Below are 26,376 nucleotides of genomic sequence, written 5' to 3'. Positions count from 1 at the left end.
TGATACTATCAGACCACGTTGCTTTCCAGCTCACTGTGGGACACCGGTTTTTGTCTGCGGCAGCAGCCCTAACAGGTGTCGATGGTCACTCCTACCCCATGACTGCAGTCTGCTGTTCAGCACTGAGTTTGCTTTGACTGTGAAGGCTGTATTTATTAGTCAATACCAATTTTCTCCTGGTGGTAGGAACATTATCAGAGAAACAACTTGTGGATTGTCCCATTCTGTGCCTAAAAAACCCACTTGGCCACCTGCACCTGGGTTTCCATTTCCCCTGCAGGTGCCCTGCAGCTGAGCCATGGCTCTGGAGAAGATGGACACAGCAACCCAAATGCAGCTATGCATTCAAGAAATCTTTGTTTTGTGAAATTCCTGCCAAACAACACTTCAGCTTACTAGATATAAGAAAGAGAGACAGATTAATGCAACTAGGCTAAGAAAATGCAGTCGTTACATGCAACAGATCAAATGAGTGCTTTGTTTAGGGAGCAAAGTCAAAGCCGGGAAACAGAATTGCCTTTTCCCAAGGTAAGCTTCTAACTCTGGGCACCTTCTCCATTGAGACAGGAGATGGTAAATATTTTGCCACTATCAAGACCAGTGTTGCTGTGCTTACTTCTGATTCCTCTAAATGACTACAAGAAGATGGTTTGTCTTGCTAATTAGAGCTGCTCTCATAGTAAATAGGGTTACTCTTGGAATATTAACAATTTGCCCTTCATTTGAATGTTTTTACAGCATCAATGGTTGGTTGCTAAAAGGACAGAAACTCAGAAACATTTAATTAATGGATGTTAAAATATTCAGAATTCTTGAAACGCTGTCTCAGCAGTTCTTTGTGAAACATCTTTTGTTTTATATATATATATCTCAAATGACTATCTGTTTGTGGTGGCGAGGGAGGGCTGTGGTCAAAGTGGCTGAATGCTGTAAAAATGCCTATAAATACAGGCACCCTTCTGAACTCAGTAGGAGCCAGCATTGACTCACACTCCCTAATTTGAGGATTTTGAAATCTAATTAACATTAAATTGCAACAAAAATATACAAAGATCAAGGGACAGAGAGATGCCTTCGCTACGCAAGGTAAGGACAGGGCTGGAAGGCGCACGCTTGGATGAGGGAGGTGAAGAAGGATGGCAGTGTGCTGTCTGCCGTGTCCCTGAGAGACAGACTGCAGGCGGCTCAGTCCTGCTCCCCAGGCTGCCTCATGTGAGATGTTTAAAAGCCAGAGTTTTCTCCCCTGCACAAAAGTATAAGTAAATAACCAAAAATGCAGTGAGGCCAATGCTGCAGAAGTTTCTCCCCAAAGCCCCGAAGTAAAGAGGGCAGGAGGCGCCGAGATGACAGCTGCATGCGGTGAGAGTACCTCTGCTGATCTGCTCAGAGTCATTCAGAGCGAAAAGGAACATCTTCACACTTGGAAGGGACTGTGGTGATGGCACATCCAAGACTAACGTGAAGGGTAAATCAAGTACCATTCAGCCTTTGAAGCTGAAGGGGAAGAAGAGTAAAATTCACGCGTCTGTACTGTAGGTCTCCGATTTCTAATGTGTGATTTCATGGAGGAAGGAAATTGTGTCACTGAACTCCTTTTAGGAACTGTGTCCTTGGCTTATTAACTTGCTTTATGCGTTGTCCAATTTCAGAGGGGGAAAGGGCTGCATTTGTGTGTGGGTGGTATTATTTTAGGAGATGTCTTAGTTAATTATTATCTACTGAAACATCACCTAGGAGATACTCTTTCTCTGTCATGCAGCTTGATACTTCATGCAGTAAAAGGTAACTCTTCCGTAGTTCATTAAATTATGTTGTGGTGAACTTATCTCCACTGGGTCTCAATTAAGAAGTGAAGCCAGTGTCTTTAGAGGATAAGGCAGAGAACAATCAGAATATACTGAATATATAATTTGATCTCTGGAAACAAGCAAGAGGAAAAATATGGTGTGCAAATGTGTAGACATTAAGAACATGTTATGTCTCAAAGATTTGTATATGGAAGTATAACGTAATTAGATCATTATTGTTCATTAGGAATATTTAGTGCTTTTAAAAATTTAAGGTGTTCTTTCTAAGTTCATTAACTACTGTAAATTTACTGTAGTAAATATTCATTTTCCTTACTACTTCCCTTGTCTCCATTTTAGCACCCCTGGGAACTTCAGTCCTACTGATTCTGGGCCCATTGTCTGTTAACATGAACTATAAAACTACAGTAAATTTTCTGTTACATTCTAATTTAATTAAACATTTTGGTTTTAATAATATTTTTTATTTTCCTTTTAAAAAATGTTTGAAGTATCTAGCAGAACTAGTCTCTCTGGATATTCTTCTACAAAAAACCCACAAAGCTCCTTTCATTAAATAATTCCAAATGTGAAGAACAGAAAAGGAATCTCAACTTGCGTTTCTCAGACCTCCTTTCCTAGCATTGTGTGCCACACACACCTTTTTTTCTGTTTCTCTCCCATTTACATGCTTTTCTTTCCTAACGCTGCTGTTACAATGGTTTGCTAAGGTCTGTTCATTTTGTTTTTCTCCTGCAAAATATAAATCATCCCCAGAAGCATTCTGCAGGTATTGGTGAAATGCTACTGGAGCAGGCAGTGACATGGCTGGTTTAACATGCAGCACTGAACACATCATCAATATATAGGTGTTAAACAATACCTGACTCTGTACATTCTTGAGTAACTTAATTCCCTTTAATAGCATGAGAATGAGCAGCTCATAAATGCAGAATAATTGGAATTTTAATTAGGTAGTGACTTAAGGATGCCTCCTGTTTACAAGGTAATAACGTCTCTTGAGCTAAATGAATGGAGGGGCAGGTTTCAATTTAACAGCTTATAAAAAAGCAGTTGATTGGTTTCCACTATTAATCTTGGCTGTTCACAGTATCTAAGTGAACTTGGTGGCTGAGGTGCTGTTGTTTGTTTTGGGCATGTGAATGATATCCCAGCCCTGCTGAAGTTCTCACCAAAGTCTTCAGGATGAGTTTTAAACAATTAGAGTGAACTACATTAAAGTCTCAATGAGTACAGAATTGCTTTGCTACGGCATAAAATTCACGGTATCTACCTGCAGGTGTATACTTTTACTTTTGTGACTATTTGAATACACACCTTTTCATTTGTTTACAATGGAGTAATGAGAGGAATTTGTTTTCTTGTATGAGATAAGCATCATTATGTTTTTCCTAGCAGCTGCATGCACAATTAGGAGGACCCAATTAAAGCTGCATTCAGTTCACACAGAGCGGCAGTGATTGCTGTCTATAATTTCTCCTGTGGTTTGACTTATGGGCATTAAGCTGTGCAGAACTTTATTAACAAATAAAGTCAAGTCAAACAAGTCGAGAAAAAAAATGCGACAAGCTGGAAACGGGTATGTAGGATCTGGGCTATTGTGCACTACCTACAGCTTGAAAAAAGGAGTCTCCCCTCCCACCGCTCTCAAATAGTCACTGGGCAAATGACCAGTTTCCTCTGTTTGGGCTTGTGCTTTCTGTCCTCCTGGCCAGAAGAAAAAGGATTTGTGTGTCTCCTATGCTTCCACGTCAGCCACTCTGACTGCAGTGGGTGCAGGCCATCTGAAGACTCCTGCGTATTCGAGCCTAAAATAATTCTAAAGCCAAATATACCTTTGTCCCAAGCATTATCTGTGCCATCATTACAGAAAGCTCAGCACTGCCAGTCTTTATGCCAAATGGAAGGAGAAAGGTAAATGAATTAGAATAGAGAAGGAACAGGGCACTGGAGCACTGGTGCCTTCTTGAAGGATGAGGAATTTCATTCACAACCTGCTTTTTTTTCCCTCCTGAGGCTGTTCAGTTCCCACTGCTCCATAAAGGGACTTGATGTCCCTTGATTTCCTCCCAGCCCGTGTAACTCTCCTTCTGTATGCACATACGTACTTGGTGGCACAAGATGTTTCGCTTTCATCATTTAGGGATACCCGAAGTCTGTAAATACTGATCCCTTGGCTCCTGCGCTACAAAGAGCAAAACATCAGACATCCAGTCCCTGCAAAGAATTTTATGAGAAAATGTGTGGTTTCCAACTGAAAAGCAGGAACAGAAGCCCCAAAAGACTCCATTTCTGTAGGTATGAACAGTCAGTGGATAGTGATTCTGAAAAAAAGAGGGAAAGAACATGTCTGAATTGCCCTGATGTGCAGAAGTGGCAACGGAGGAAGGGCCTGGCTGGAGGATTTTTCCCCTTAATCACCACATAGGTCTCCTGAAGTGGTTGAGACCAAAAAGGGACAAAGATGGGACTTAATTGTACAAGATGCAGAATATTCTGACCCTCGGGCAGCAGAGCACTTCAGGCATCAGAGCAGAGCTAGCAGGCGAGCCACTTAGTTGCTATCGAAGTGCTTTTCTGCACTGATGCTATGAGCTAGCATCTTGTAAGATAGGGCCTGTACTGAATAAGATTAAAATCAGTTAATCACCTTGCGTATGTCAAGTGGTGACAGATCCAAAAGCAGACACTTACTTTCAAAAATAGATAGATTATTCATTTGGAGAAAATGATAAAGATGTCCACAAGAAGTTGCTCTTGTGTAGGGCCTATACAAGATCAATTATTTGGCTTTTTATGCTCTCTTGACTGGTGCTAAAGCAGTAGTTAACTGGCAGTTTTGATGCTGATACACAAAGCAAGCCGTAATAGAGAAGAAAGCCACCTTTAATTTCAAGCTCCACTAGAATCATGAAAGGAAAATTAATGTTTACTAAATGAAAAAGGATGATATTGCTGGAGAGAGGAAGTTTTGGTTAAGCTTTTAGGGGAACCTTAATAACTCTGAGAAATGGAAACATATATTATAAAACATCTTTAAAATGGCATAAACTTTAGAAAATCCAGAAAGTATTTTAAACTTACGTAAGCTCCTCAGTGTGGTATCGAGTTTTAAAAATCAAGCAAACTGAATGATAGCTGACATATGGAAGGAGGCTTTCTACTACTGACACATTTTCTATGAAAAATTCAATATAGCCTTGTATTTAGAATAAATGTTTTGAGGTGAAATGAAAGTCTGCTGATCAACTTTTGCACATTTCTGTAATGCCTCTGCAAATTTCCAGGGGAATCTGAGAAGCATCCAGGCTCGTTCCCTAGGAATATACTTTCATAAAGCTGCCACTCTGAGAGTCTTCTGACATATCAGTGCGGCGGAGTTTTGCCTGTGATATGTTGCCAAGCACCATAAACGAATGCAGCTCTGAGATGGCAGGTCACTTTTTATTTTGCCAGACACAACAAAGAAGTGTCAACCTCTGACAGTTTTTAAAAGGAGGCTTTAAAAGAAATATCAAACCTTTTTTTTTTAACCAGTCAGTATCTGAGAAGAAACGCTCACAGATAAAGAGAGGATAGGGAAATTTGTGGAAGTGGAAGCTGCACTATGTGAGTGATTTAGCACTACATCACTCTGGTTTTATGCTGATAAATACATTCGGGATTAGGTGACGTGGACTTTATGCCATCAAATAAGTGGGCAGTGGATCCGAGTCCAGTCATCTGATGTGTGTGTGCACCACTGTGGTGGGATTATAACTGCTGCCAGCAATGCACTAGATTTTGTCATAATCTCACAGTTAATACGCTTTGGTCTTGCATTTTTGTTGTAGGATCTTGCAGTCCTTAGGTACCTTGAATGCCCTGCAGAGAACCCCCGTAATAATAGGAAATGGAAACCTTTAGCAGGTGAATTGCCTGATTTAACACAATATAGCACAATCTATGAGCAGTAAGGCAGGACAGGAACAAACCACAGCAGCTTTGGATCCCAAATCCACAGTCTAACAGCAAAGTGCTCCAGATCTGTGAAGCACTTGCTCATGGTCTGACAGGAAATACTGGTCCTATAAATGCTGGCCTGCGCTGCTATAGCTTAAGAGCTGTATTTGCTTTAATGGGCTTTAGGCTGGAAAAAGTACTGACTTTTGAACTGCTAAAGCATGTTAACAGAAACTGTAAAAAAAAGTAAAAAAAAAAATAAAATAGTGGCGCTCTCTCAATACCATGTCATAAATAAATGCTGCATTTTTCATAAGACTGCCAAGGATATGGTATAGTCATGAAAGCAGGAAAAAAGCAGTGTGGGAGACAATCTCTGTATATTATTCATGATAAAACAGCTTATATGCGATTGCTTTCAGCACTAGACGGCACGTCCTTTGAATGGGGTTGCACTGGCAGTGTGGTGTAGGGTTTCCTTTGTAACCATCTGGGCAGCATTTGATCCCCCTATGGCAGTAGACTGATGAAGTTGTTGCCAGCACTTCTTTCCAATGTAAAAAATAACCAGGTTCACATTCACAGTCAGTCTAAACCACAACCGCTTCAAGCAACAGAAAAGGGAGTATCATACTTATAAGACCACATTTCCCTTACAAGTACCTTGCCTCAGCAGACAAGGCAATAGATCTTTTTCTTTTCGTCCCAATAACTGCAGACCGTTGGGAACTAGTCTGCACACAGGGAAGTTCTTTGCTGGGGGAAGTTCAGCTAAAGAAGACTCGGAGGATGCGACTGCAGAAGGTTCATCCACTCTTGAGTTGGTGGAAGCTACCCTTACACACGTAACAGTATGCCGCTTCTGCTTGAAAAGCGTATCGGCGAGCCCACTTGCCTCCGCTACAGTCACCAGGTTCTTTTGTTCATGATTTCTTCTGATGCTGTTAGTTGAGAAGCAGATTAAGTGGCTTCCAGTTTACAAAGAGAAGTAAGTTGCAAATTGTAGGAAAATTACTTCTGAAATTATATATCAATGCTAGTTCATTTTCAATTGTATTTATAAAAAGTTTCCAGTATGACAAACAAGCGGTACATTGTGCACTAGGATAGTATTGTGGAAATGTACAGGGAACATGGAGATGTGCATAGGACTGTAATTTGTGAGTAACAAGGTGTACGTGCTCTGAATAAGTAATTAAGAAAATTTCAGTATAGCTGTAATATTGGTATTTGCTCTAAGGCTACTGCAATATACAGTAAGATTTCTGCACTGTGGCTCCCTTGTGCCGTCAGGTTTGCAATAGCATTCGCATGCCAGTCTTTCTGTCATCTCTCCTTCCTCCCTCACCTCCCTATCACACCCTTAGTAAAGCAGAAAATAAAGAAGATGACGTTATTATGTTAGGAACTGGTAGATGAGGTAAAGAGAGCAATCACTGCAGAATCTCACTCAGATGAGTTTCAGGCTTGGTTATATTCATACTTGACTTTCAAATTCTGATACGGTCAGACTGCAAAGCCATTTCCATTCTACTCCCTGCTTTCACCCTTTTGGAGCTTTCACAACATGCATCCTTTGAGATGTATTTTCCACCTTTCACCAGCTCCCAGAGGAGCGTGTGTCCATATATGTTCATCTTAGAAGTTCTAACTGAAAACTGTTACAGGTTTGTGAATTCAGTAACCATATGGCAAAACCCCAATAATTTTTTCCCATGGGCTTATTCACCATCTAGAGAGAAATTTGCTACCTACAGGTGTATAGAATTAGGTGTAAGAACACCTAATATGTATATAGAAATATTAATACTTCCCCTGGTTTTTATTTGGCAAAATCTCCTATTAGAAAAGTAGATACCATTTGAGAACATCCCTCCTCTTCTGACTAAAGTCCACAGAGCACATGGTCTCAAGTACAGCTGTAGATACTGTAGTACAGCTATAGATGCTGCGTCCCTGGTGCAACTCGGAAGCAGTGGTCCCGGTATCCATGACCTTACCTGCCCGCCTGCTATTCATGACCACAGCCCTGTCTCCAGCCCATGGACTGGCTGGTCTGCAGCTCAGAAGTTTGTGCAGGCGTTTGAAATCCACCCGAGAGCTGTCAGGATGGGTTGCATCCTCTAGACTCTCCTCTCACTTGCTGATGTTTGTCCACGTTGCTCTCTCTTGTACCACCCAAATGCAGCTCTCACAAATCCAAGCTCTCCGTGCTGTCAGCGATCTCATAAACTGCAGTGGCCCTGGCCAAGGCTGCAAAGGTGCTTGTTAGTCCTAGCAACTCTTCCACTGTAAATCCCGAGAGAGAGGGCGCGTGCCGTTATGCTGAAGAAGCCTCCTGCTAACCACAGGGCTGGACAGGCCCCGTCCCAGCTGCTTTTGTGGTTCAGGACAAACACAGCAGTGGACTGGCTGCACATTTCGTTACTGTACAGTTTCTGTATGTTTAATATCCTATCACAGACAGGAGATTTATACATTCAAGATTCATTAGCATTAGGATGGGGATATATGTGTTAATTTTTTCTTGTACACCATGTGCAAATGTTCTTGACTTACCCAAAACAAATCCTTTACTGTGTCTGTTTAAGAATAATGGCATGATTACTGCAGAAGCCAAGTTTTATATAATTATACAGGGATAATTATTAGAAGAGCATTACATTTCTGTATGGTGTATGACTATCATTCATACCGCTTCTCAACCCACACCCCTGCTTTATCCTGCATTCTCCATAGTAATAGCACTCTTCATAGATGCCAAGAAAATTACTGTTGTAAGTGAAGTTATTGTCTCTTTAATGACCACAGGAATATCTACTGAATTTAATATATTGCCCTGGGAAATCTGTTTTGCCCACCCTAAATGGCTGTCTGTCTTAAATATATCTGCTCAGAGTGATGTGCGTTATATAAATAAAACTACAGACAGGATGTTTGTCAATCAGCAAAAAAGGCTCTACACCCACTATCCTGGGCACATATACTTTGTAAGCATTGGTTTCCAACAGATAAATGTAATCAAGGTTTATATGCTCACAGAAGCCAACAGGATGGGATTGTTTCACTCGAGAGATCAGAAGAAAATTGTAACTAATGTTGTGGAAAATTACTTTGATATTGCTTTCTCAGTACAGCATCACAATTAGGTAGCAATGTGAAGCACAGGGAAAGAATAAATGAATAGTAACAAATCAACACAAACAGCTACTGTCAGGACTGCTTTGCTCAGTCAAAGTAATGTAAGCATTACTTAAAGTTTTATGACTGTGGATTTTATACTGGTTTAAGTAGTACATCAAGGTCTCACCATCATGCTTGCTAGGACTAAAACAATCAAGAACAATTTCCAGAACAGACAGATAAAACTAAAGTACCAAAGTATTTTTATTAATCTTGTTTCATAAGTTGTACTATCTTAAATTAAAGATGACTGGATGTACTAACAGTGAAAAATGCCCTTTTGGACAATGCAAAATTCTCCTACGCTGCTTTTCAGTGGAAAATAATTGTGTCTGAACTTTTCTCCAGCTTTCCTGTTGAGATTCCAATGCCTGGCAAATATGTTTTGCTACATAGTTAACTACATGGGAAATACAAAAGCAAAGGCTAATCCAATAAAACTTCGCTATGCAGAATCTGTTGTCCTAAGTACCTTAATGACACATGCATTTGTTCAATTCTATTGAGGGAGCAATCAGACAAGCAAATGATAGCAATATCCGATCTCCATTAGAAACAGGCCCTGTTAAGGAGAAACACTCTGGACAGGGGAAGGGAAGGATCCTTCTCAGCTCAATCAAAAATGTCGCTTGTAATTGACAGATTTTCACAGGAGACTGTCTAGAGATTAAATAAGCCTACCTCTCTTTTGAATGAAATTAATGGATATTTTTTCCTGTGTCCTTTAAGCTGCCTAATATGTTTTGGTGATAACTGGTATTGTTTTCAGAAGCAAGGGATGTGAGGAGTTTCTGAGTCCGCTGGGAGCTGAAAGCACTTAACACACATGAAAATCAACCAAACATAAATAAGAGTAATTGTATTGAGCACCTTTTACTCAAGGGTACAGTCTGGTTCCTATTAACGTAAATAGTAATTGAATGTGAGAATCGAGCAATTGATTACACACCTTTGGCAGTAACAGCATCGTTGGGATGTTCACGTTTTAGCTATGCAGAACCCTGCCCACAGCAATCGAGTATGTTATGGAGTGAGTTTCCCTGCTGGGAGTAGGAGCTCTGTTCAAACTTGCTTTTATTTAAATGTGTTTGGGCATCCCCTTCTACAGTTATATCCCTCTCAAAAATCACTTCACAGTGTACGACAGTCACCAGTCGGCGTTTAAGAGTTTGTGGCAGAGAGACAGAGGTACGACAGGTAATGATGAGGGACCAATAATGAAAAAATGGTGAAGAAATGGCACTGGTTTTGAGACACCACTAGAAATTCCTTCTCTTTCAGGAGCAAAGAATTAACTTTTTAATGTAAAGTTACGCATTCTTAGATGCATTAGAGTACTGCCTGCATTTGCTGTCCATATGTCTTTCCCCTCACCCCCAATCTACTGGCCGATTTCAGTCGAATGTGGCCAGTACTGCCAGTTTTAATCTGTAAGCTCTTTTGCATCTAAGTATAGAAAAATAAATTGCAAAAGCACTGAAGGGGCTGGTTAATTATCTGCTTTGCACAACACAGATGATTCATTATTTCTATAGTTTCAGCTGAGTGGCTGCTTTCAAAATTGGTGTGCAGTTGGAGTAAACATATTAAAGTATAGATTGTTTAGTGACATGGAAATAAGCACTTAATAAACCCAGACACAGAAATTAGCACTTAATGTAATTATTTAAGAGTTCTCTGTGTTAGGGTTCAGCTCCTTTAAAAATGTTAATAATACTTTAAAATACACACAATCGTGTTCACTGTACAATGAAAATGTCAATCGAATAGACTTTTTATAAAGCATGTATTTAGTCAAAGGAGAAGTTCAGTGCATATAAGAGCAAATACAGTGACCAAGCCTCAGCACACAGAGGCATTATTATGAGCTGGAGTAACTGCACTGGCATTTGTCTAGGCTCTAAACCAGCCTTCACTACAGCCTTAGTCAAAGACAAAGCAACTGTAAGGAAATCAAGAGTTCTCGTGCTTTTTCATACTTCTTGCGTGCCCCTCGTTTAAAATGAAACTGCTATTTCAGCCCACAGTTTTCTAGTTCTCACATGGATGTGGTCTTTGTGGCTCTTGACAGTTTAAAGTTAGTAGCACAGGAAGATGGTGTGCGTATGAATGAAAGTTATGAAAAGTTTAATGGAAAGTAAGCACATTAAAGCAATGCATCCCAAAGTATTTTGTGTTTCTTGCATGACTCATTTACGCATTTCTTATTTTGCATCTCCATGACACATTGAATACCATACACAGGCAAAGGGGGATTCAGAGGCATGTGTTTGCAGGAAATGAACTTTTGGCAAAATTTTTCTTTTTCATATTTATAGTGGTATAGCTGGTAGCAGAAGTTGGTCTCAACTTTAGCAGAAAATTAACTCCATCCAGCTGGACCCTGTGCACCTTGGCAAAGATCCCTGCATAATCAGTTAATTGGTTCTTGGAATTGTTTTTTAAGCAAACTCCTCTTTTTTTTTTAAAGAAATCGTTAATTAATTTCAAAATAGTCTTCATTAAAAAAAATTACATACCTTTGTTGAGGCAACCTCTGTGAAATATGTAAAACATATTAAGGGTATAAGTACAAAACGTTGAACATGAAAGAGCGAGTGAGTCACATAGAAACAGGAATGCTAACCTGGTGTCTGCTGATGAACTATTTCTTCTGGATCCTGCAGGTGAATGAAGACAACGAGCCCAGCTGCTCCAAACAGCAAGATGAAGGAGAACATACATGTCAGCCTCATAATTATTGTTCTCAGATCAATCTGGTTCTGACCCAGGAAAAGAACTGCACGCAATCTCCAGGACACTCTTCACTCATAGTCTTGTCCTCTCATCTGGAAGTCTGGTGTCATACGTCTACAAGAGGTAAAAAACCAAACCCCTAAAACTTAACATATAGAGCATTTATTTTTTCAATGCAGATTAGTAGATTTAAGTCCTTGTTTAGACCAAATAGCTGATTTCTCTAGTATTTCTTTGGTACAGTTAATTGCAGTAATTCAGTCAATTTCTGCCCCATCAGTTTGTCTTCAATTATATGTCACGGTTTTTAACGTGTTGAAAAGACAATGTAGAATATCATTAAAAAGTGCAGTTTGGGAAAAACGGTCATGCCATGGCTGCAATTTGCACAGACACCCCTCTTAATATTTGCTGGCTTCAAGTGAAGCATGTGTCACTTTTTATTTTTCACCGGTTAAACAATATGAAAACCATAAAGTTAGATAATGGGGGGGAAACGATCACAAGAGCCGCACCTTGCATGTCAAACATGGGGAGGAGGATGAACAACTGGCAGCTGCCTGCTTCACCCTTGATAAAAACAGTCAAACTAAAACGGTGCTCCACAGGTCACCGTGCCACCCGTTGGAAAAGCTCTGCAAGCGGATTGATTTCCAAGGGAAATACTGGTCACAGTGCTTGGACCTCCTTTTACTGGCTTGCAGAAAATGTGAGAAAAGAGAGCATGGGGAGCAAGCGGGCTGTCTCTGCAGGAGCGACGGGCACGGCTGCCTCTCCTCCCCCAGGAACTCCCAGTGAGTTTCTGGGCTGGGTTCTGCGACTTCTCACTGCCCGCTCTAACACCTGCCATTACGTGCGGCCCCAGTGAGGCGGCAGCAGCCCGACCGAGTCCCAGATGGGCACATTGTGTCTCATTCTAAACCCCTCACCGAGCACAGCCCTAAGGCTAATACTTCACTTTAAGCCCATGAATAGTCCTCCTGGAACCAATGTCTGTTCTGGTAAGATACTAAGAAGTGAACAAATGAAAGAACGGGCACTAGAGAGGAAAACCATTAGCAGTGCCACATGGCTTTATTAATTAAAATAAATGCTTTTGCTACACAACTATGCTGGTCCTGCATTTTTCAGTAACTTGAAGGAAGGTGCATTAGAGCACACACAGCGGAACTGGGTCCCAAAAATGTAACTGGATTTCTTATCAGCAAATTATTGAACACAAAGGCTCAGTCTGGAGATCAGGAACAGGTTGCAGGGGTGGCGATCACTTTGCTTTTCTCCTATTTCTAATTGTAAACGTGACCTGGTCTAAAGGAAGGTTTTTGAAGGTGGTCTTTGTTTACAAAGGAGGTTTTAAGTACAGAAAGACTGTGTAAGATTAGTTTGCAGGAAGGATGGGTTGTGGAAAGATGATGACTCAAAGTAGTTATGCCAGGAAAAGTCTTTAAAGATTTGTTCTCAATGTGCCTGGAATATTTGGTGTCAGGGGCAACTTGTTTGCTTTTCATGGTTTCCACAGCAGGTTTTTAATTTTCTGCAGTGTACTGGTATTCTAAATTTCTAAAATGCACCAAAGAAGAACACTAGTTGTGCAGTCCTGATGAAGTAATTTCTGTGACTCTGATTGATAAGGTTATTTAATGGTAACTATGTTTATTCAGTGTGTAAAGTGGCTGGAGCTCCAGGCCAGGAACATTGGTGGATGCTTGTATCTTAAATGAATGCAGAGCGCTAAGTTCTCTCTATACATAGGCAAATTCAGCTTTATTTTCTGTTAAAATTATGGCAGACATTAACTGTGTATTTTTATTATTTTTTGGCTTAAACCTTTCTCACCCCTTTAAAAGTAAAACTAAAAGAAAATATCGCTAAGTTTTTCAGCACTAGCAAAGCCAAATCCCTATGGGTCCTTGTGCAGGTTCATCTGTGCCTGTTGTGTGCCTGTGTATGTAGTATAGATGGACTTTTTGCACATACATTTATTATATATATTTTTTTAAGGGTCAAATACTAACTCTAAAGCCCTAGGGGAGTCAGATTAGGGAAGGAGGATTAGCCTTCAAAGCAACTGTGTTACAGTTCCAAACACTGCTGTTACAAGCAAACCATAAGGGAACATGAACCACCCTCTCTGGTTCACTACAGAATTTGTTTGCGCTACATAGTCAGTGGTTTGGATAAATGGGTACTTTGAACCAAATCCACCTGTGGCAAGGCTGGTACACCACCAAAATCACACCATCATTTTGTAAAACCACCCAGTCAGAGCTTTCTAAGAATTGTATTTGATTACCTAATATAATCTCCCTTTTTGTAACCTATTTACGCTCTCTGCACGCCCATGAGGATGCTACTACCCCAGTTTTACAGGACAGGCACAAGGCAAGTGTCTTGCCCAAGATTATACAGCAAGGCCGTGATGGAGCAGAAAGTTGAAGGGTCTCCCAGCCCCTGGGCTGGGGTCGGCAGCGCTGCCCTTCTCTGCTGGGAATGCCCTGGCAGCTGGTGGGACAGAGAGCTGGCAAGAAACGCACGATCGTAATTTGAGAGAGAGCAGCTTAAAAGAATCCACTCCCAAATAACAAGGGTTTTATATTTGCTTAACGCTGAGTTTTAAGGTCATTTTTTGAATGAATTATACCCTTGAGCAAATATAGGTTTCTAAAACAATTATTATTAGCTTAAAATGCTAAACCGTTTTCCCTGGTTTTGAGTTGTTGAAATGTTTTTGTTTGAAGTAGAGGCAGCATCAAGAAAGAAGATCCCTAGCCAGTTTTTAATTAGTGCAACAAATGCTACAGTAGCAGTTTTTAACAGCTATAATGTTTACATTATTCCACATCCTATAGGACAGCTATGTTCAGGATCACATAACCTTTTAGGTTAGACACTGCAGTGTCTTCTGGACACCTCAAGATGCAACAGTAACGCAAGCTAGATGAAAGCATCTATTGAAAGAAGAAAAGGCCACATGTACTTGCATAACTCTAAAGAAAAGACTGCTGCTTATTGCCTGGTGCCATTACACGTCTTTGCAAGCAGTGAATATACAGGGAGTCCAAGAAGGAAAAAGAGAACCTTTTTCCTCTCAACAAAATTATTACCTCTCAACAAAACACAAACTTCAGAGATCTTTAAATTATGGGTCTAGGCTTTTCCCCTCCGTTTTCTCCTGTAATTATTTTTTCAATCAGTTGACTTTAATTAACGTGTCCTAGGAGAGCAAACCTGGTGAATGGGAACGGCTGTTTTATACATGCTGAGCGTGTGCTTCCTGAGCCCTCCCAGGCTGGTCGTCGAGTTACAGGAGCAGACGAACTCTGAAAGCAGTTAGCACTGACTGATAAATGCGAACAAAGTATCCTCATTAAGGAAATATTTGAAAATATCTTTTACACTCAAGTCACATCATTTTAAAAATGGATTAGATAAAAAACTACAAAAAACCTTAGTGGAGCATCAGCTAACAGGTTCTTCAGCCAATACTTCCTCAGGCGTATGAGGGAGAGGGATGCTGTATGTGGAGCTTTGGATTGATCCATGCAGAGCCCCATCATCTGGGAGGCAGAATTTGGATGAATCCATAGCCTTCGACTTACACTTTGGATTTGCAGTCACATACTTTAACTGTGCTCCTCACAATGGGCAATAACATATTTTTATAATTCTTATTAGTGTTACAGAGAGTGCGAGAAGATAAGGTTGCAAGCAGCTTCCAATCTAAACTCCATTTTCAGCTGCCCTGAACTTACTAAACAGATGGGGAGCGGTTCACTAGAACGTGCAATAATGAATTGAAACATCTAACTTTTAATTTATTCTTCCTTTATACCTTTCTATGATAGATAAAACTCCTAGGTATCAATATGTGTTTTTCTAAGCTTTCCTATTACCATGGTATGTGAATGCTCTGCCCTTGAAAGCAGCAGAAATATGTGCATATGCGGATAATAATTAGCACTCGGATAGCACTTTCCAGTTCAAAGACATTCATTAATCACCACAGTACTCCTATGAATTGTGAGGTGAGGAAGTATTAGCATCGGGTAGGAGAATAGCTGTTGCATCATTAAAGAAAGCCTTTTAAGGAAAGAAGGTATATGGTTTTAGGTAAAAATAATCCAAATATATTTGTGGAAAATATTTTAATATTATAGCAAAATTTTCAGGCACCAAATCTTTTACTTACAAACACAGAAGCAGGACTAATTCCCCCCTGCTCCCAGGCAGTACTGAAAGACATTGCAAACCAACATGATGGGAAAGATTTATTTAAATCTTTTGACAAGAGCGGCACTGAAAGTAGTGCTTTGTAGGTGTGCTTTTTTGCAATCACACCCTGAAAGCCTGATGGCTGAACATTTTTACTGTGAGCAATTTGACGTTATGATAATGGATCACTCCAAGGAAGACAAAGAGACAGTTTTCCACCAACATCTCTGTTGTTTGGTTCCTCATCTGAGAGGGGTCAGCCGTGCTGCACTCGGGGTTGTGTCTGATAGCACATGGCTGTTTGTTCATTCATGAGTTTTGCGGACATGACATTCTCTCCCTTGTCTGCTAACAAGTCTGTGTGGAGAATGGCAATGATAAGATAATAATCTAAGGACATGATGTAATTCTTAGGTAGAAACTCAGGGGATTGCCTTTGGTCCATCTACAACTGGATCTTTCCCTAATAGTAGCCACGTTGATGCTTCAAAGGAAATTTAAAAAAACCTTGCAGAGCAAAGCAGTGGGATAACTTGCCCCCAGGAAAAGATCTGTCAATCTTTAGTTGAGGTCACCTTCTTTTTATGTGCTTAGCGTACATGAGTGGCTGTCTTAAGAAAACACGATGTCGGGGTATGTAGCTTTCACAGCACTACCAACAATTGCTTTCCAAGAGCTTGGTCACTCGCAGAGAACAGGAGGGACAGGGGGCACAAGATAGCTACAGCCCTCATGTCTCTCTGTTGGCTGCTCACAGAGACCCTGCAGAACCCCAGCTACCTGACCCTCTGTGCAACTGGGTGCCGCAGTGCTTTCACTCCCCCGGATAGCTGGTGACCAGCCCAGCTAAATTAGCCTGAAGATGAAAGGAACTGTGCCAGGATGAGAACAGAAGAGGCTCTCTTCCTATGTTGAACCAGGGGAAGGGAAGGACCAAGGTGGGCCAGAGACCCCCCCAGGGCACCTTGATACTCTCCCTTCCTGGGGCTTCACTGCCAAGGTGCTGATGCAGCTCCCAGTGAATCAAGGAACGCAAACTAATGCCAGCATCAGGTTTACATTACCATATACATCAGCAAGTCAACAAAACACCCAAGTTGTTTGCAAACATCTACTGATTGCTAAATTGGACGATTACAAATCACCTATGAATGAATGTAAATGCCTAGTTCACATGTACACGGTAAACTTCATTTCTCATGCTGTGCGAGCTTTAGTTGATATTCCTTTAGCTGATAGCAGGCTGCCGGTTCAGAGCGGAGTCAAAGCCCACTGTTTATTGAAAGGAGAGCAGCAGTAAGCAGGTATCTTTGCCTTTTGAAAGCAGGGGTTGATGCGTTTCCACCAGGCGCTCTGTGTGCTGTTGAATAACCAGGTACTAAGCAGCAGAGATTAGCCTGGGCGCGGGCTCCCGCTGCTGTGGTTATACCATTCTCCGGAGGCAAACTGGGATGTCTCCACGGTGCTGTGGAGCTCTCTGTGGAGGTACGGGCCCGTGCAGCGCGGTCCGGGCTCTCTGTACAGAGAAACGTGGCACTGCATGGGCACAGCCTCAGCAGTGTCTTTTATCTTTGCCAAACTGTCCTCAGTTAATGGCACGCATTGACTGCTAGCATTACCAGTTCAGAGAGAGATGTTTATAAATGCAGAAATATTTTTACAAGTCAGTCTTTACCTGATAGAAATAAAAACTACACGTTAAATTTCAGCACCCCGTAGCTGATCTGGGCAAGTTTAACTGTGAGCTGTTGGCAGCTGGGGGCTCTGATGGGGTTTTGTCTTCTACTGGACTTTGTTTTGTGCGTTCTGAAAGGGTGCCGTATTGGAGCACTTACTTTATGCGTTATTAAGATCATTTTACTTAGATTGTGTAATAGTTACAGATAGATAGTCTAGATAGAGACTGGGATAGTGACTGTGGGCAATTAACTGAACAGAAAAAAAAGGGAATACTATTACTACAAGAATATTAGAAAAAGATTTGCTATTATTACTGAAATGATCACTTCAAGATACATTAGCTGTGTTTCTATGAGTTGTGTGAACAATGGCTGCTTCTCATCTCTGAAGCTGAGCCAAGCATGCATTTCCTTGCTTCAAAGCACTTACAGAGACAAAAGGCCTTCAAACACAGGGCACTAAGTTTTCCCATCGCTCAAGTGTCCACTCTCTGCTTTACCCCTGACTTCTAGATCAGGCTTGTCACGACATTTACAGAAGAAAAAAGGATTTATAAATATTATTCATATTCACCAGTAAACCTAACTTTTTATAGCAGTTTTACAAATGCAGGCACTGTACTAGAGGTGGAGATATTAAAAGTCATATTATTCTGTAGCTGTCAGCACTTCTTCTTGGAAATAGGAAATGCAAATAAATCCCAAGTATTATGCCACAAATCCTCTGGCTTCTTTAGCATAGAAAGAAGTAGGAAACTAATAATCCTGTGGCTGCTTCCATTCACCAAACGTTCATCTTTGGGTGCTGGATTTTCTGTCGCTATATTCTTGCTTATGTATAAATAGAACAAAAACTTTGATTTTCCCTGAGATTTGGAAGCAACAAATTTGTTTCAAGCTGATATTTCAAATCAAAACAGTTTGTCTGGCTTACTTCAGCTTCATCTGTAATTATGTTCTTCTTTGTGTAATAACAAAAAATAAGTATTTCGAAGAAGGGTGAAATAAGAAATTTTAAGTTGAATCTGTTCAAAATGCCCTGCCCCTGAAATGTCCCCAAATTCTTTCTTGAAAAAAACCTGGATTCATATTTTTCCTTCATATGGGGAAAGGAATTAAACCTGCTTCAATGAAATCATGAGTGAAGTTAAAGATTTCTCTGGCTCTGACAAATCCCTGGAAATCAGAAGTGAAATACTTGAATGGAGAGTGGTGGCTCAGCCTTCCCACCTCTGTGTAATACCAGCCAACGTCCGAAGGATGATGGAGAACCCTCGCCCGCAGGTAGCTCTAATGGGTAAGTCCTGAGCCGCCTGGCAGCGCTGCCAGATGCACCAGCCAGTTTAGCAGTTTGAATTCAAGAAGCGAAAGCATACCTGCCGTGTGTGATTTTACGCAGCACTACTTTGAGCTCTCAGTTTCCCTAAGAACCACTTGCAGAGGCAGGAATTGGCACGTGGGTGAATTGCACCTACTGACCTGCCCGATGAGCTGGCACCTCTTCTCCCCTGCAGCTTAATTAGTCTCTTCTGTGTCCCAGCGATCCTGAATGAACACGCTGAGCTGCCCACCTACGTTACGTGCCCCCCAGCACGCACCAGCAGTGTTGTAGGAAATTAGGCAGAACTTGCTGCCTTTGAACAGCTCTATTCTCCAGTCACTGACGTCATTACGCATCTTGGCTTTCAGCGTCTCCTCCAATTATGCAAAATGGGGATTTCTCGACATGAAGAAAGTCCTGAAAATTATAGGATCCTCTTTTGCTCACATATACACGAATCCATATACCGCAAAAAGTGGGGGAAAGGGGGTTTAAAGGCTTTCTTTTATTCTGGTGGAAACTTCTTTTGTCAGGTATCAGTGGGTCCAGTTTACTCTGTTATGTATACCAGTTTTGTCCTGTGGACCTGCACACTGCTAGAAGGTATATTCACCCATGTAACGTGCCAAAACATGCATTTTGGTGTAACTACAAAAAGCTATGATACTGTTTTATGTGGTTGAAGTCAGAGTGATAACATATGACCCCTTTTTCCCATTCCAAACACCCCGGCAAAGCTGCTAAAGCTGCTCCTCTCATTTCCATCACATATTGCAATAGGAAGCAGGCACTTCTGGTTTCCACTTTCATCTACAACTTTAAGACCAAAAGGGACAGCACTCAGTAAACAACCAAAATAATCCTTTCGAAGTCGAGAAGATTTCTTTCCTATCTTTCTGGGTGCAAATTGTAGCAGGAGTCATGTGCTACTAATCTCCTCAGTACTGCAGCAAGTCCTTAGCAAGTTAATACACACACCTCTCCAAGATCCTCGAGGGGTTATAATACTATTCCTAAGCTAAAATATAATCTCTAAAGCAGTTTGCATTTGAAATGAAAAAAGTCGTCTTTACTTTCTCTCAAATTAACATCTCACAGGAGCTGCACAGCGATGGTGTAAACAGTGAGTGTCACTAAGGAACTTGTCCAGCTTTCTTGCACACCAGAGCGGAAGGCTCACAATTTGCATGGCAGATCTCACGCACAGGCAGCCCAGCCCTCCCAGGCTCTGCCTGGCAGCAGGATTTATAGGGGTATTGTCCCACTTACAATATTTCATACAGAAAACTGTGCTGAATGCAGTGAACTCTGTTGTAAAATACAGTGGAAAGGTTCCTAGTTTTTCAGCTGCCCGCTTGGTTCTAGTGAGCGCCCGGTCTGAAATGCTTCCCTCTCCCTCCACTTGCCTCAATCTCTGTTCTATTTAAAGTAACTATTACATTTTCAAAGGTTTTTTTAGATGATTGCACCATCGTATGACACTGGTGGTTGCACATCCCTGAAGGTGCTTCATTTGTCTCTTCTATAGGTTTCCTGGCTATTCCAAATAAAAATGCCGTCTTTCAGAAGATACGATGCATCTGCAGTAAGCGGGACTTCCAGACGTACCAAACAAGTAATTACCCCAGACATATTCCCTCCTTTATGTCAGGATGAAGCAAATGTACATTGGAGTTTGCTTTAATAAATTAATTTTTCTGTGCAATTTTAGATGTGTTGTGGTAAGGAGAAAAAGATGACAGAGCTTAAAGATTATGGGCTGCTTTTATATATATGTATTCTTTCATATATATATATATATGTATAAACTTAAACAATATGTTCCTAGCCATTGGGTAAAAGTTTTATTCACATGCCAAACCTCTTGACATCATGAAATTTTGAACAGTTTTTATAACAACAATTTTGAGTAGCTTTATGTATATATATGTGTGAGGCCCTGTCCTCCAACATTATGGCTGAACTTTGTGCCATAGGTAACACAGTTCATATAATACAGTGTGGAGATTCATGATTCCTCAATGCTGTTTCCTTTTCCTAAAAGATAAAAGTATCTGAAGTGGAGATTCTTTGTCTGGGAGTTGTAAGCAAGCAAGAAAAACAGGAAAACTGTGAAATGGTCCCTGTAAGCTAGGAATTAAAAACGTTTGTCACAAGTGAGGGTGGTTTTAATTCTGTGCTTGAGGAAACAAAATGCAACAAAATTTCTGCAAAAGCAGAAAGAAAACAACCTCCTGGCTCACACTGTGTCTAGTTCATTGTGATGCTACTATGGTTACTTCAGGAAGAAGAAAATAGCCCTCGTAACCTTGAAATGGAACATTTTGCTGTGACAGTGGAGTGGGTTCCTTTATTGACTCGAGCAACTTTTGTAACGGTGTACATCTGATTGTTTTCTCTTAATACTGGCTCTTAATCCTTCTAGCCGTGATGACTAATTTGTTTCTTATTGAAATTTTACAAATGCTCTCTCCCTAATGAAAGATTGCCATCGGTTTAGTCAAGGTACTTTTTTACTCAGACTATGCCCGTATGTCAGAGATAAGTTATTTTTTCTTGTTCTTGATTTGGGCAATTGAAACCCAGCAGCTAATTGAAAGGACGTATTCTATAAGTAGATCTAGTTGGAAAACTACTTCTTTTTTCTTCTCTAAAATGCCTCTTACATTTTCTTTCCAGCTGAAAATTTCCCCCCAGGATATATTGCAAAGCAAACTGAAACAAATATTTCCATTTTATTTTGAAGTGCAGTGTGTAAACAAAACAAAATAGAATTTTTGTTTTTAATTCAGTTGTCACGTTATTGCAGTGTATAAAGGGAAGCTGCACTGAGTGCTGAAGGATGAGTTGGCTGGGTGTGCAGAGGCGTAGCTGTGACATGCCACCGGCTGGATGGGCTGGCAGGTCTGAAGCAGGGACTGAGCCCCTCCAGCTCCCATCCATGTGGGACCAAAGGGAAGAAGCCCTTCTGCAAGCTGAGAGATCCCCGAGGTGTGTATTAGGGAAGAGAAATATCTGGGGGTTTTGCCATCACTTAAAGAGGAGTGAAATGGTTCTGTGTAATGATGAGTGAGGGAAAGTACATGTGGAAGCTGGTGGAGTTGCAGAGAGGCAGAGCTTCATGGTCAGGAGCTTCCTGGGGAAGCAAGCCGAGCGTTTGCACTAGATGGTGCCTGTTCAAAGGCAGCATGAGGGTGTGTTTATCAGTATTATACTGGAGCGTTGCTTACATTGTGTGGTGAGCATTTGCTCTACCCTTGCACTCCTTGGCTTCCAAAAGTTTTGCATTTTGGCAAGGTCAGCTTTGGGGAAGGGGTGCAATACCACCTGCACCTTCAGCACAGTCGTACTCTGAATGACAGGAGTGCATAGCTGCCAACGGAGCCACCGAGGAGACAGACACGGTCTGTGTTCAGAAATGTTGCTGTTTCATTATGTGGTGGTTGCAGTAACTGTAAGACTGGGTGAGAAAGGAGGTGCAAGGTTGTCTGGCCAAGGACCATAGGTCCCCATTTACCTAAGGGAGCAGAGACACCAGTATGATAGTCACTGTATAAACAACTGGGATGCCTACATGCGATGCACTTCTAGTTCTTCCTTATCTGTATGCTACTATGCACCAGAATTTCAGATGCGCCAAATTTCAGAGCGGTCAGAGGAAACACATGGATTTCAGAGCAACTACTCAGCCTTTTAAGCAGAAGGGGATTTGCAATATTGAGCTGTAATGAGAATCCTGAATAGGCATGAACTCTCTTTAAAATCAGTTCTGTAATGCCGGTAGAGTGGGAGAATATTACTATTTGGTTTGCTGTTATTCAATTATTTTTAAGCACCTTTTGTCAGATTTGTAATAAGAACAGATAAGGCAACTAGCTGCTAGGCATACTTGTGTGCTGTAAATATCGGAGATCATTAAATGTCACTGGGGAAGTTCCTGTTGTTACATTGATACTCTATAGGAATGGATATAGTCTATTGACTCGATGCATTTGATATCAGACTCAGTTTGTAACTCCATCTCTTCTCAGCTTCTGCATTCAGTGAGGGGAAGGGAGACGCAGCCTCAAAACTTCTGTTCGTTCCTCCCTCTTTTTGCTGTAATATAGACAGGCATAATAATGCCTGCTCCAGGAGAAGGAACAATTGTCAAAGTCTTTGTGACACAAAGGAATCCTCCTGGGGAAGAAAAAGGGTATTCTGGTATTCCCCTCCCCAGCACCAATGCTCTGGCTGTGCTGTTGAGACGCTTACCAGCGTGTTAGTACTGGTGAATTAGGCTCAGATAACTGACCGGCAAAGATAATACGAAATAGGGATCTTTTCCCGTTTGGTGTGTTTAGCCCTGTGCCAGGCGGGGTCATTCAGACACCGGGGGATGGCTCTCAGGGCTGGCGGTACCATCTCGCCCCTGTGCCTGCGCTGTCTCTCCTGGTTGGCACCGATCAAGTTCTGGCTGAGGGCTGGGGGAGATGTTACCGCAAACACAAATATTTGCATTCCTTACTGAAACTGAGGCATTCGCATTCAAAGAACCTGACTGAAGCTCAGAGAAATTACTGTTAGTTTTCCAAAGCCAGTCACATTTAATGGTTCTGTAAAGGGTACCAAAAGAATTGGGTTTTGACTGTAGACGCTGCATTGTATGTCACGAGCAGTAAAGGAAGGCTGAGACTTAACAGGTGCAAAGATGACTTGCCTGAGTAAGACTTGGTAAGACAAATTTCAAACACATTCTGCACACACCGAAGCATCAGTATTTGTCCTGGCACCAATAATAAACACCAAAGTTTATCTTGGTTTTTTGTTTGGTTGGTTTTGTGGTTCACATCAATGTAATTATCTGTGCCTCACAACCTTCAGTGTTTCCCCTTGCAACACTTGTCTGAAGGGAAGAAGTAATTGCATTGATTTTGTATTTTTTTTAACATACAGATGCACCGTTGCACAGGGAGGAGTTATGTGATTTGCATGAAGTTATTCAGGATATTTCTTATGAAAGCAATAGCTGATGTTGGCTTTCTCACGCCACAGATAAAGACTAATCATGAATTCATTAGTGACAGATGAAATTAAACTACTATTTTTATACACTTTTCTTTCAAAGGCTTGATCAAGCATTTGTCTTTTAAATACAAAACCCATATGGAATAAAATGTGTATCTGAGGGGAGTATTTCCTACTAGTAATTTTACTAGGGTAGCGTCACTATTGATATACGCTTAATTCCACAAAGCTGGAAGAACCTTGGTTAAAAACCCAAAAAATACTATTGTAATGCAAAAGGTGACCAGCGAAAAGTCAAGGCTAGAGTCAAGGACCGGGGGTGCTGCCATATGCTGTAGGTCTTGTTCCACACCTGCAACCTGCTGAGCATTGCAGCTCTCGTAGCAATTAAGGGGCATCTAATTCTTTTCCTTTCTGTGCAGTGTTTGGCAGAGATATGGTTCAAGTTAGTCAGACTGCTTAGCTTTGGATTTTGTTGGCTACATCACTGTAATATCCCTTGTGGACTTTAATTTTCCAATGATAGCACATTGCTAAATGGTTTTTTTGCTCAGTCATACCGGTTTGTACTCCATGACTTCACTGGGGTTGCCTAGAGAAACCAAACAAGGTACAGTCCTGCAGCGCTGGTGCCGGAGCTCCTGGGGTTGGGTGAGTTTATTATCCTACATGCACAGTTTGATAGGAAAAGATTAAATATCTGCATTTTCAGATTTAGGGTTTCCTTAAGCTTTCAATAAAATTAGGTGGCAGCAGCTGACGGTTACAAACAGATTATGGGAAACAGTGCCAGAGGGGCTGAGCTTTTCTGGTTTGCCCACAGTGTAAGTTATCCCCAGGATAAACTACATCAACTGTACTTAAACCAGCACTAAAAGATGCTTCGCTAACCTGTCCACAGAAGTAGCCAGGCACAGAGATTCCATGGCCTCCTAGGACTTTATAAAGAAATGATAATTTTTATAATATTTCCTGCTTTTATCACTCTGTAATTATTTCCACGATAAAGAAACCGGGTGTGCCTGAGCCAGGACTCCTGAAGAGTACGCAGAGCCAGGCAGCCCTTGAGCTTGCCATCAACACACCAATGACAATGGTTTCATTCAAGCCAGGACAATAGAGACAACGTTTTAACTCCTGGTTCCATCAAATTCAGTTTTTATATCAATGTCCACATGTCCAGAAAACCACCTTAGACCTGATCTGGTGCTTGACAGCTTCTTAAATCTTCCTCTTTCACAAAAATTTCCTACAAAACCACAGGTCTGTCCCTTTACAAACTGATTATGCCCCCTTAGCCCCAACTCTGGCACTGGCAAAATCCTCTGAAGATTAATTCTGACCATTTGCATTTCCTGCGCTATCCACTAGTGCTTCGCGGTTTCACTTCATACCCTTTCAAGAAGCATTTCACAGATACAGTCTTCTCCAGTGAAGCAGATGGGAACATTTACGTGCGCAGCTCCTTTGCTCCAGTTCCTGAGAATTAACCTTGCCTAATCCCTCTGTGCACTTTCCACTGTGAGCCGTCCCACCACTGAAAGAGATTGCTAAGCCCGCAGTGCGTAAATATTTGTATTAAGCTATCCAAATTTAAAATCAAGACCTTAAAAATATAATAGTTACGACCTTTTAGCTCATTTATAATTAAAACCCATTCTAATGTTGTGCATATAAATAATAGATAGCTGTTTTCACAGATCAATGCCTTCTCCTGCTTTGTAAGAAATATTTTTAAGTAAAATTACTGTGCCTTTAAGTTTAATAGGAAAATTTGATGTGTTAGCAACTATGGGTTGATCTCTGGACATTTTTCAATTGTAAATTGCATTTTAAAAATGCAAACAATTATTAATATTGATTTGGACTAAAACAATATTGAATTTCAATATATTTCTGGCTCTTTTATGAATTACCCTGCACAGCCAGTGTGATTATGATGAAAGAGTATCTGCACGCTCAATTTCTTTTCAGCAAGAAACCTTGAAGAGTGCTAGTTGTGTTCAGGCTGATAATGATAAACCCATGCATTCAAGGAAAATAAGACTACCTTAAAAATCTCAACTGAAGCATAGTAAATTAATATTTCATCCTATACGTGCAGTTCTTATATCATGCTAGATGAACTTTTGTTATTAACAAACATTGAGAATTTAGTTAGAATGCAGCTCACTGCCTGAGCCCTCTGTTTTGGTTGTGCATCGTATGCAATTATAAAATGATGTCAATCCATCACTGCAATTTCCTGCGACTAAGCAAAGAGACAAATATATTCATGACCTAGAATGCCGTAAGACGCCAATTTATTTAAGTGCCATTAAAACCATGTTTCTGCTGCGGCTGGAACAAACATGTCATAGCTCTGTTGGTAGAGGGTTTTGAGCTTTTCTTCTGATCTCAACTATAATCTCAAGGCCTGTTTGCTAATTGCTTACTCAGATACCCCAGCATCTCCCTGGAGGCCTCATCTCGGGGACAGCCCTTCCCC

The 26,376-nt window shown here is 41.0% G+C and overlaps 1 protein-coding gene across 1 annotated transcript in view; it reads right to left on the bottom strand.

The window, feature by feature from the left end:
• Positions 1–11,749, bottom strand: part of CHST8 (carbohydrate sulfotransferase 8) — a 141,179-nt gene extending 129,430 nt beyond the window's left edge. Inside the window, exon 1 of the mRNA XM_072873172.1 lies at positions 11,560–11,749. Within this exon, the coding sequence (XP_072729273.1) occupies positions 11,560–11,668 (109 nt within the window). The 5' untranslated portion in view covers positions 11,669–11,749. The remainder of the gene's footprint in view (positions 1–11,559) is intronic.
• Between the last annotated feature and the right edge of the window lie 14,627 nt (positions 11,750–26,376).

The sequence above is a fragment of the Ciconia boyciana genome, chromosome 9 (assembly GCF_034638445.1).
Source record: "Ciconia boyciana chromosome 9, ASM3463844v1, whole genome shotgun sequence".
Taxonomy (NCBI): domain Eukaryota; kingdom Metazoa; phylum Chordata; class Aves; order Ciconiiformes; family Ciconiidae; genus Ciconia; species Ciconia boyciana.
The sequence above is the reverse complement of the archived record's forward strand: the minus strand, read 5'-3'. Positions and strand labels throughout refer to the sequence as shown.